Source organism: Poecilia latipinna, unplaced genomic scaffold (genome assembly GCF_001443285.1).
Source record: "Poecilia latipinna isolate Pla-1442-1.1 unplaced genomic scaffold, P_latipinna-1.0 Scaffold50, whole genome shotgun sequence".
Lineage (NCBI taxonomy): Eukaryota > Metazoa > Chordata > Actinopteri > Cyprinodontiformes > Poeciliidae > Poecilia > Poecilia latipinna.
In genome coordinates this window covers 335367-347450 of record NW_015112666.1, presented here as the reverse complement: position 1 = coordinate 347450, position 12084 = coordinate 335367, and the positions used below count along the sequence as shown (strand labels likewise).

The 12084-nt window shown below is 40.1% G+C and overlaps 2 protein-coding genes across 3 annotated transcripts in view; both read right to left on the bottom strand.

The window, feature by feature from the left end:
• The window catches only part of LOC106958838 (UPF0606 protein KIAA1549), a 44670-nt gene that overhangs the window by 12799 nt on the left and 19787 nt on the right, over positions 1-12084 (bottom strand). The window contains exons 10-18 of one of the 2 annotated variants that reach the window (XM_015050967.1): positions 11127-11304; positions 10863-11047; positions 6339-6574; positions 5073-5182; positions 4189-4203; positions 3550-3758; positions 2902-3131; positions 2650-2794; positions 2243-2554 (exon numbers count right to left, since the gene is read on the bottom strand). In XM_015050967.1, coding sequence (XP_014906453.1) covers positions 2243-2554; positions 2650-2794; positions 2902-3131; positions 3550-3758; positions 4189-4203; positions 5073-5182; positions 6339-6574; positions 10863-11047; positions 11127-11304 — 1620 coding nt within the window. The remainder of the gene's footprint in view (positions 1-2242; positions 2555-2649; positions 2795-2901; positions 3132-3549; positions 3759-4188; positions 4204-5072; positions 5183-6338; positions 6575-10862; positions 11048-11126; positions 11305-12084) is intronic. The other variant, XM_015050973.1, reaches the window with a different exon arrangement.
• On the bottom strand, positions 7765-10746 carry LOC106958850 (histone H3.v1-like). Its single transcript, XM_015050985.1, has 2 exons — positions 9551-10746; positions 7765-8496 (listed from the first exon to the last, which is right to left on the bottom strand). Exons 1-2 carry the CDS (start codon positions 9773-9775, stop codon positions 8173-8175), a joined length of 549 nt encoding a protein of 182 aa, XP_014906471.1. The 5' UTR covers positions 9776-10746; the 3' UTR covers positions 7765-8172.

The window sequence follows — 12084 nt, the reverse complement described above, 5'->3', positions numbered from 1 at the left end:
TGATTCCATACTTTTTTCCTCAGAATTGAGTGATTCCATACTTTTTTCCTCAGAATTGAGTGATTCCATATTTATTTCCCTGTGTTTGGTCAATAAAAGTATCATTCACTGACTTCCACAATATTTTCTCTTCATTTCTTTGAGTGTTCCTGAAAGCCAACAAGTTGCACTTTGGAACGACCTTAATATTGTATCATGTTTTTGATCTGAGTTTGTTTTACAGCATGAAATGTCTGAATGAGTGCTCATCCAAGACTGGTGATTCCATACTTTTTGCCAGGGGTTGTATCATTTACAAAATATTTTGTTGACGATTTTCTTTGCTACTTTTGGGTTCTGCAAGCCGAACCAGAAAGCAACTTTTTTTGACTCGTCGTTCAGTCAGTCTAATCGGTGGCAAGGTGTGAACCTGTTTGTTCATGCAGTTCAGCTGCTGTAAAAGATTTAGGAACGCATCACAAAAGTCTGGCCTAACCAACCGTCCAGAACAATCAGAAACATAAGAGCAAGTCAAAAAGATGCTCACACTTCCTGTTTATCATGTTAAAACCACAAACTATAGTGGATCTTATTGGAGTTTTATGAGAGATCCACACAAAGTAAAGCTCGTTTATGAGGATGATCATGATGTGCCTCTGGTGAAAAAGCTCTCCAAACTCTGCTAAACTTCTGTTGCCTAAAATGTAACAACATCGTGTTCCTTGAGTGAACTACTGAGCGTTAATAGCAAAGGATGCATCTGCAGCCAACACCAACATCCACATGTGAAAAGCTCAGCCTCTCTATTAACTGAACATCAATACAGTGTAGAAATTAATAACTGGATGGCAAAAGGTGCTTAATAAGTGACTTTATTACAGAATTTTAACCAGGTGAAGCTAAATCTGACACTTTGGGTGTTCGGGGTAAAACATATTTTTATCTTAAATGCAAAATGTATATTTATATTGTGCATTTTTGGGATAATTAGTGCTCTGGGTCTAATGTTCTCTCAGTAAATGGCATTTTTTGAGTCTGTATACTCCAGTTAGTAATTGATCGATTACTAAAGTAGTTGATGATTATTTCAATAATCAACTGAACACGATGAATAGTTTCATCTCTTGTTCTTTAAGCTGATGAATGATTTTTTTTTTTTTTTTGGCATTTTCTGTAATCTATGAACTTACTTCATACTGTCAAATGTGATCTAATTCATCCACTAACCTGGCTAGAGAAACTGAACTAAATTAGTAACTGTAGTTAATCACAGTTTATTTAACATGATTATTTTTCTACACTAAAGGAAATATGGTTTCACTCTTTTAAAGGAAAGGACATTTTTTGAAAACAGTTTTATGATTAAATCAGGCTATTTTTGTGTGGTAGTTACATTTATTTAAAGTCTAATACTCAGTTTGAGGGATTTATTAGCAGCTCAGTTTCCAGCAGCCTCTTACACAGGCTGCCTCGTCTTCTCTAAATGCCTCCTACTCGTGTAACTCTAGTTGGCAATGAAAGCTTTTATCTCATTCTGGCCTCGCTCTTTAAGCCTAAATATGATCTGAAAGCAGGATATCTACACCATGCATAACTTCTTTGTCTCTCTGCAGTTACATCCATAAAATAAAAAAGCACCACCAACATAGATTTTAGCTTACAGCAGTAATTAACGAAGCTACTTGTTTTTATACAGCATAATTTCCCAGAATGTTTCAGGCGGTTCCTTTACTTTCCCTTCTTCGAGAGGCAAAGTGCAGATGAAGCATTTAAAGGCTGTAATGCTGCAGGTCTTAAAGAGTAAACTTATCTGGCTGATAGGGCCGTACGCTCAGCAGATGGAGGAATACTTAACTAATTAGTTGGCCAAGAGGAAAAGACTTAAGCTGAAGCTGCAGGCTTCATGTTGTGAATGAAAGGACATGAAAGGGAGAGGACATGTCTGCTAGGGTTTGGTTGGTTGCACTTTTAAATAAGGATCTGAATAGACAGTGCAAACTTTTATACCAAAATATAGCAAGCTATGGCGATTCAAGGTCCAGACTCAGATCTGGATCCAGTCCAAACCTTCTTCTAGGGCTTTAGCCGTCTCTCCATCAATGGTTTTTATGTGGATTGAAGTATCACATTAGAAAAGCCTGGTGGAAATGGCAAAATTCAAAATAACCTCCTCAATTTCGTTAAAAAGTTTTTACACCTTCTTCAAATAATGCAACATGAATAGAAGCATGATTAAACCTTTGATGAACATCTGACTACTTACACCAGGAAAAGGAGGCTGGTAGGAGGGGCCCCAGGCCCTGGGGCCCTTGCCTGGAGGGCTGCAGCCCTGGGGGTTGACCCCGGGCAGAGTGATGCCCGCCGTGCTGCTCTGAGACGTGGGCGACACCAGAGCGAAGGCGTCATCCAGCAGCGAGTGCATCTGCTGCCGCGCCTCCTCGATGGAGGGCTGCGGGGGCAGGTAGGGAGGTGGGGGCGGGGCGTGGCCCGGCGGGGAGGAAGCTGGGCCGAGGAAGACGTCATCGGTGGGGGAGGGGCTCCTCTGAGGGGAACTGGGGCCTTGGTCCGGGTCAGACTGGAGTCAGAACACCAGACATTAACATGCATGTGATTGAGCGTCGTAACTAACTAATAACTAACTAGCAGATGTTAGTTATGGTTATTTCTCACCACGTAGGCCACGTTGTTGACCCCGGGGCACTTCCTATAAACGGCGTCGCTGTCTTCAGTGATGAGGTGGTCTTTATCTGCTTCTATCAGGCCTCCATTCAGCTGATCCTTCAATCTCTGCTTTGGAGAGCGCCGCCCACGACCGCTGGGGAGCCAACAGACAAGAGTCCGCATGACGTGGAGTCATCCTGCCTCAGCTGGATCAGACGATGCTTTCACACACAATCACTGCTCAAAGACATCAGCTCAAACCTTTTCTTGGAATCCATAAAGACAGCGGGAACGGGATTATCTGGGTCCAGAATCTTATCGATCTGATTCTGTGCCTTCTGGTAGATGCGATCCTGCTCCTTTGCATCGCCGAGGCTGCCGATCATGTCGTCCATTGCAGGGAAATCATAATGACCTTTCCTCTTGGCGCGCAGACGAATCTTGTTACGATGATGTTCAATCTCTGACTTGTGCCTCAACGCTGCCTGGATCTGAAGTTTAGAACCACACAGACATTTCTAATCAATCTTATTGGGACTTTATTTGAAAAAACAAAACAAATGAGCACAAATGATTCATGGTTTTCAACATTCATTATAAAAATCTGAAAAGTGTGCCATGCATTTGTAGTTAGGTAGGCAAGGTATATAGGTAGCTAGGTGGGTGGATGGGAAAGGTGGGTGAGTAAGTAGGAAGGTTGGTTGGTAGGTTGGTTGGTTAGTAGGTAGATAGACGGGTAGCTACATAGATTGGTAGGTGGGTAGGTAAGTAAACTGGTTGGTTTGTTGGAAGGTTGTTAGGTAGATAAGTGACTAAGTATGTCAGTAGGCAGGCAGGTAGTTAGATGGGTGGGCAGGTGGGTAGGTTTTTAGGCAGGTGGATCTTTCTGTTCATCCAGATGAATTTCACCTCCTTGTTCATTTGGTTGGTATCTGACAGTTTGCCGTTGACAGGTGGGCTGTGCAGTGGTGGGACAGGCATTGGCTGCATGGCGATGAGCTGGACTTTGTTGGGGAGTCTGCGGCTCGCATCTGTGGCGCGAGACATCCGGTCGACATGTTCAAAGATGGAGGCTGATGACAACTGCTCATTTGCAACACCATTCATAGGTGGTGGACCTGCAGAAAGGAAGGAGGGGAAATGTGACCCTGCAGAGCACAGGAATGCTAACTGCTATTGCTAATCTACAAATACTGATTTAAATCAGGGAACAGAAGCTTCAAACACAGGTATGAGCTTTCTATTAAATTGCATAAACTATATTTAAAGCATTATTTTCTAAAAAAAAAAAAATAATGTAGAGGGAATGTTGCCATGAATGATCATGGATCTCCATCTACAAAAGCTAAACTTTCCTTCAGACAACCTACAATAGACCTTCTGGTGAGGTCTATTGTATCTGTGCAGTGACTGACAGCTCAGCAGACAGTGATGGATGGTGAGGACAAACAGAGCATAAAAACAACTAAAGAAACAAACAGGCAACACACACAGACAGCTGCTGGAGGTCAAGGCTGAGCTCCATGGGGGAAACACAGAAACTCTTACCAATTCTATTCTTGCCTGTAAACCATGATGGAAAAGAGAAAGAGTCTTAATGAGATCAAACAAATCAAGAAAAACAAAGTTAAAGATCACTTTGATAAAAAACCTAAAGTCAGGTGTGACACACAGAAGAAGAAAAGACAGAAAAAAGCCTAATTTGATAAATAGATTTAAAACTGTTTTAATTTTTCAGGTTCAATGTTTCTTAATGATCTTAAATAACCTGAAATCTTATGCCTACATGTTACAGCATTATGCAATAACTGTCCCTAAAGATTACTGATTGATTGATAAAAGATTTTCTTTGTCTCTAATTCTTCTAAAAACAAAAGCAGTTGTTCAGAGGAGCAGGAAACACCCTGATTACAGACTGACTGAACCAAAACAAAGACGTCGCACATGAGCTTCACACACCTTCTAATTACAAACACAGTGGAGCTCGTTCTTAGCAGTAACAACACAGCGAGCATTCCTGTGTGAGTGATTCAGCCTGCAGTGTGTGTGTGTGTGACGCAGTCCAGCTCCCAAACACACACCCTGCCTGACAAAGCAAGCTTGATTCAATCAACAAGCTGTCAGATAAAGTAAATTCAGGCACGTTGGGTTTCCCCTCCCCATTCCTGCTCTGAACCCTGTTGCACCACAAACATAAACATACAACATCTTTCCTGGTTTTTCTGCTGCTCTCTTCAGTTTTTCTGCGTTTCTCCTCTGCCCTCAGTCTGGTCCGGCTGTCAATCAGGCCCACCAGCTTCAACTGCTCTTTCTTCATCTGCTTATCTCAGCTCATTTTCCCGCCCATGCCCCTCCCCAACTTGTTCCTCCTCCATGTTTGGAGAAGCGTTGCCGTGGCCACATGCCGTTTAAAACATTGATGGGGGCCTTACGGGTCTGCTTGCTGTCGCTGGGCGTGGCGTGGGCTCTCAGGTTCTCCTCAGTGGGTTCCCGTTCACTGGAGTGGTCACTCACCACTGAGTCACCGTCTGATGGGGAGATCCTGCCCAGAAAACATGCACACACACACACGCGCACATACACACATACACACATACACACACACACACACACACACACACACGCACATACTTAAATGAATAATACAAGCCAGATCAATGTGCTCTAGCGTCATGCATTAGCAAAAAACAAGGTCTTCCAGGAAGGTCTGAGCCAGGACGTCCAACAAGTCAAAAGGGAGTAAAACAGGAATACAGTCATACAACAATAAGTGGAAATAATCAAAGAATAAAGTCACAATATTACCTGAACAAAGTCATAAAATAATCAGTCGTAATAATATGAGAATAAAGTTGCATAAAAACAAGACAACATTTAACAACCCTACAGAGAAAACAGTAAAAGAATAAAGTGATAATGAAGCAAGAATAAAGTAATAATATTCAGAGACTAAAGTTGTAATACCACTAGAATGAAGTCATATGAAAATAAAGTTAGTTAGTAATAATATGAGAATAAACAAAATAGGCTTGTACGACAAACCTCATCAAAATAAAGCCACAATAATACAAGAAAAAAATCACAATGATATGAGAATAGAGTCATAATATTACCAGAATAAAGTTATAAAATGATGACAGTAATGTAGAACTATTAGGAGAACTCTTGCATTAAATACACTATAAAATATAAAAAGAGGAATGTTTCACATTTTGTGAAGTTAAACTTTGGTATTGCTTTTACAAGTACAGAAATATTTGTTCTCGTACCACATCTGCATCACATCATTATCAGTAGATGGATTTCAAAACGATTGATCAAACGACTCAGTATTCAGGAGAAAGAACCACGGACTGGACGATCAAGTCACTTTCGATCTTGATAACCATCAAAGCTCTGCTCTTATTAAAACAACTTTTTTCTCAATATTTTTATGACTTTCTTCTGGTAATACTATAAAAGTTTATTAGGATAATATCAAGACTTTATTGTGGTACTAATATGACTTCATTCTTGTAATTTCATTTAAAAAATCTCAATCTTAGTAGATCCAAAACTGCTAATTGTATTAATTAACCTGCAGAATATTTTGCTTGTGTAATTAAAACCTGAATCTGCAGCTCAGACAACGTTTGAGAAAACGTTTGCCTGCAGTCAGTTTTGACACTGAGGCACGGTTTCCCTGCAGTAGCACTGACCTTTCTCGCCTCCGGCCGCCGCGGGACGCCTTGGTGGAGGAGGCGGAGGTTTTGGATTTGGGCGTGGGGACCTCGCCGTTCTCAGATGGGCTGAGGCCATCTTTAATGGACTGAGCGAGAGGAGTGGAGCCAGAGCCTGGCAGGGCGGGCTCCTGGATCACCATGACATCATCTTTACTCTGCTGGCCAAGATGGAGCTTGGCAAAATCAAAGCCTTTCACACTGGGAGCCTGTAGCTGAGGAGAAAAGGAGGATGACGTAAACACAGCACGGATAAAGGTGGAAAGAAAAGGTGGAATAATATTCTGAGACCATTATGGTAGAGCTGCTAAGCTGCTGTGAGCTGGATTTTACACGCAGGTTAAATGGAGAACAAACAAGTTCCAAGTCAGGATGACATAAATATTCCAGTAAGACTCGACATTTGCAGCCAAGACAGAAATACAATTTTAGAGCCATAATTAGGTTGACTAACTGAAAGGGTCTGCAAGAGGGAGACAGGCAGACATTAATGAATAAAGAGAGTCTGGCAGTCTGTTAGAAACTGGGGTAAACACAGAACTGAGGTGGTGGTGGGTGGGGGTTATTTCTGTGTAAAGCCCTCAGGACGTTCCAGCAGCACAGGGGTAAAAGGAGAAGAGAAGCTCACTGTGTGCTGACAGACAGAGAAACTCTGAGATGAGATGTGGCTGCCAGACTAAACGCTCTCCTTAGTTCCTAAACATTCAGTTGTGCATTTTAAAAAGAAGCTTGTTGGTATAAAACGGCTAATCCTGTGTGACACTGCTAATCCCAAGAGAGGATATTTGTGTGAATGCTTCTGTGTGATGCTCATTACGCCACATGTCAGACGGCAATCTGGAAGAGGAAAAGGACTGCAGCGAAATGTTCTGATCTTTAAAATCCTCACCTGCTGGCCTCTGAGGACAAAAAATGTCCTTTGACTAAAACCTCCTGAAAGACAATACATACTGTTTTGTTTACTTAATAGAAACTTCAGCCTAAAATATTCATGTATATAAAACATTTCTAAGAGTATTTGGCTGCGATGGGTTAACGATAAACAGCAACACTTGTTTTGAAACATCAATATTTTTCTGCCATATCAGATTTAAAAACCTAAAATCTACTGTAAAATATTATACAATATAAATGGGTGATTAAATTTAAATTTCTTCAACTGGAAAAATAATTATCAAATGCAAATAATATATTTTAGATTACAAGCCTTTAAAGACAGTAGGTTTACAAATGTTGCTGATGGTCTGTTGGATCGGAGGCCAAACCGGATCCGACTTAAGACCCAAAACACTCCCACCATTTCCAGCGACAGCTTCTCCAACTTTCCAGAGTGAAACACATCCGCTTGGTCGGAAAATACAAACTACAATATTTCACTTGCTAAAACAGTAGTGTAATTTTTTTGAGTAGTAGGATGTGAAAAAAGTGAAAGAGTAAAACAGAAATGGTGTTTGAGCAGCTTTGAGTTTCTGTTTATGCTGAAGAAAATGTCTGGTCGCAGCGTGAAAAGTCAAGTTGTGAGTTTTGGGCCATAGACTGACACGATAAAGAAATGTTATAAACAGTTGAATTAACATGAATGTCATTTTGCAATAATTAGAGAATTGTTGCTTTCAGTTTGAAGTAAAACACATATGATAAAGTTGAAACATTTTTCTAAACAGAGGTTTTCATAGGGTGGAAACATCTCATGCTTCACCTACAACAGACCACACACTGCATCTGTTACTGCACAACACACAACCTACACACCAACAACAAATCACTAACAACACACACACGTCCAGCGCTACAGTTCTGCTGTCGACTAGAGTTACGAGATGAGAGGATCATCAAACAACCACTGGCCTCCAGGTACCTTCTCCTTGGCTCTCCTCCCTTTAGACTCAACTTTTCTCTCTTCTGTTTTCACTCCTGATGGTTTAGTCGGCACAGCTCTGATCTTTTCTAGCTTTTGCTCTTCAGATGTCATTTTTTTCATTTTGAACTTCTTATTTTCATCCTCTTCCTCGTCATCCTCCTCCTCTTCTTCGACATAATTATCTTCTTCTTTTTCTTCTTCCTCTTCTTCCTCTTCCTCCTCTTCCTCTTCATCACTGCTCATATTTTGTCTAGTCTTGGGAAGAGCTACTGGTTTCTAAACAGAAGCAATGATGGACAGAATGAATGGATCCATGTTGAATATTTTTCTCCAGCAGGTAATAATTTAAACCTCCAAAGCCTGAACAACAACCAGATTCTGTCCAATAAAAGACATCCATCACCTTTCTAATTCAAAATGAGTAAACACCCATACACATACAGTCATGTGAGTAAATTAGGACACTCTATGGCAGACTGGACATATGTTTATGAAAAATTCTAGTGACATGAATAAAAAGTATATTAAAAAAATTCTTTTTGCAAAAGCAATTTCTGTCAGGTCATAAATTAGGACAACCCATGTTGACTCTGTCCTAAAATGACTGCAATCACACACACAGGTGTATCACAGCAGGTGTGCTCAATTAAAACATCATTACTCAGGACTGTGAAGGAGGTTTGCCCCGTTAGAAAGCAGAAACATCGAGCTTGGTGCTCCTCACTCCTAAACCGAAAGTGGTGAGATTCAAAACGATAATGTCTAATGTTGGATTATGAGTGTAGTTAGGGATTTAAAGAGTTTCTAAAGAACATAAAATGAACTGTTTTATGGTACAGAAATAGTCTAAAAGAAGTGGAGGACATTCGAAACATTAGCTAAAATGCAGAGGTTTGACTGTCCAAAGACGTGTACGCCAACATCAGACCACAAGATGCTAAAACAATCCCCAAAAACCCGAAGATGTAAAAGTAAAGGCTTGTACTATCAAAAAAAAAAAAAACTGAACAAGTTTAACTTTAATGGGAGTTGTGCAAAGAAAACATGGAGGTCCAAAGACAAAACGTTCCTAACTTTTCCTCAACTAGAAAACAAAATTATCTTAATATCTTTTGCTTAATGAGAAAAAAGTTGGATTTTTGTTGTTAAAGTGACATGAAATCACTTAGTTTTCTTATTGATAACATCAATATGAAAGCATTTCTTAAAGAACTAAATATTCAATGGGTGTCCTAATTTTTTAACATGACTGTATTCAACAACATGAACCACAATCACACACAAACTGTCTGACTACATAATCTACAAACCACCAGACACTACTCTGTACCTTCCCCCTTTTAACTTCCAGCTCCTCCTCTTCTTCCTCCTCCTCTTCCTCATACTCCCCCTCTTCATCCTCACTAAACTCAATATCCCTTTTAGTCGGAGGGCGCGGCCGGTGAAGGGAAGCTCCTGATTCACTGAACGAAGTGGTGGACTGAGAGAAGAGCAGTGGATGAGTGACAGACGATGAGTAGAAAAGACGAGGCTGTGCTCTAACCGGCCAGGGCATCTGCTCAGACTCTTCACAATAAAAGCACAGTTTAAAAAAAAAAAACAGCAAGCTGCAGCTGCAGACATTCAGTCAGAGTTGGAACAAAGAAGCTGTGTGGTTCCCAGAGGAAAACTTTAACATCAGTGACATTAAAAAAAAAAACAACAACAAAGGAGCTTTTGACCAAAATGATGCTATAAACGAGGCAAGAGAATAACATTTAGCTTTTTTTCTTATCTTTGATATTATGATGTTGAATATAAGGGACTGGAAAAAAAAAAAAACATTTAAATCTGATATAATTTTGTTGAAGAACAAGGAGAAAACTGGTCTAAATTGTTACAGATTAAAATTAGGAAACAGGGAAATTAATCTGTAAAGAAATAAATACCAGCAGAAGTAATTTGCCTTTTACAGTAACATGAGGAGAAGTAATAATTCTCTGTAATAAAATTATTAAAGCACTGCTCCTGCAGCACATTCATTACATAGACGGATAGACCTAATTAATCAGCAGCTCCTTTAAGTGACCATAAGTCACATGTTTCTTTCTGGCCTTATCTTCTTCAGACACTGCATAACTTGCTGTGGCTCAAATTAAACCCTGAATCAAATTATTTGCAAGGTAAAAAAATTAAAGCACGGTTAATAATTAAAAGCTTTTCCCCATTACTAATGTAATCAGTGCAAATGAAACACAAACGTGTTAAAAAAAAGGAAACAACAGAAAAGCAGCAACAACTTGGCTGCATTAGTGAGAACACCATTAAAATAATATTACTGATCCAGTTTCAGCATCATTAGTAGAATATCCATCATCCAGACTGGGTCAGATTTACAGGATGGATGGACGGATGGATAAATAGATGTTGGATGCATTCATCCAATATCCATCCATCCAACATCTATATACGCTGGATGGCTACATAGATCCATCCGACATATATGGATGGATCTATATATCCATGTATACATCTATCCATCCAACATCTATATACGCTGGATGGCTACATAGATCCATCCGACATATATGGATGGATCTATATATCCATGTATACATCTATCCATCCAACATCTATATACGTTGGGTGGATGTTGGATGTACCTTCTGCCTCTGCTGGATGGTTGTCATGGCGTCCGGCTGGAACTCCAGCTTGTCGGTCCGGCAGAGCTTCCAGTAGAGGATGGAGATGATGATGACGACGACGAGCAGCGGAACCACAACGCCGATGACGATCCACATGTTGCTGTTCTCTGAGTCGGAGGGAGAGGACGCCATTTTCTCCACAGCTGGAAGCAACACCAGCAGAGCGACAGGATGACACATGGCGCTTTAACACCAACCACAGTAAACAGAGGGGATACGCACGCTGAGCCAGAACGCCCTGCACACGGTAGCCCAGGACAATGGCCGCCCTCTGAACATCCAGGCTGTTCAGCAGGTCGGCGGTTTGGACAGCAGGCATCCTCTGACCATTCTGACCCTCCACAAAATACACCATCTCGGCTGGATTGTCGGCACCCTCCAGCCGGCTCACACTCAAAACCTGACAGAGGAGACATGCAGCGGTTTCAGCCTCGACTCAAGAGAAACGTGGACTTGTATCTATTTAGCCTTAAGCTAAATAGATAGCTTGCAAATGCTAACTGAATATGTAGCTTTGTACTAAATATTTAGTTATATTAAAGCTAAAAATCCATTTTAGAGCTAAACAGCTTGATAAAACATTTAATTTGGAGCTAAATACTTATATTTAGCTTTAAACTAAATATTTAGCTATCTCAGACATAATTATTACTTTTAAGCTAAATTGTTAGCTTGCTAGATTAATATTTAGATTAAAATGTTAAAAATTAGCTTACAAATTAAATATTCAATTTGAAACTATGACATTTGCAAATAAACAGAACTGTGAAAATATGATTTTGAAAAATGAACCCTCATTCTGTGCTCTTACGACAGTCTACAAATGTACAAGTCTAAAAATGGCTGCCTGTCGTTTCTTCATCTTCTTCATGTTGTGAGAAGAGTTGATGTTTCCTAAACTGTACTTCCTTCCTTTGAGTTTGGAACCACGTCAGATGAGTTTTGACATACGTTTAGCTGGATTGCAAGAAAACAAATAGCAGCTTAAGGAAAAGGGACGTTGCCAAATAGAGTATAGATGTCTGGTTTCTATTCTACGCAAACCGATCACCACTCATAATGACATAGTTATCCTTTCTTTAACTTAGTTTCAGTAATTACCTCATTAAATGTTTTTTAAGTCTTTTCCCTCAAATGTTGCCATATTTCTTCTTATCTGTAGTTATTTGGAGCTTTTAGT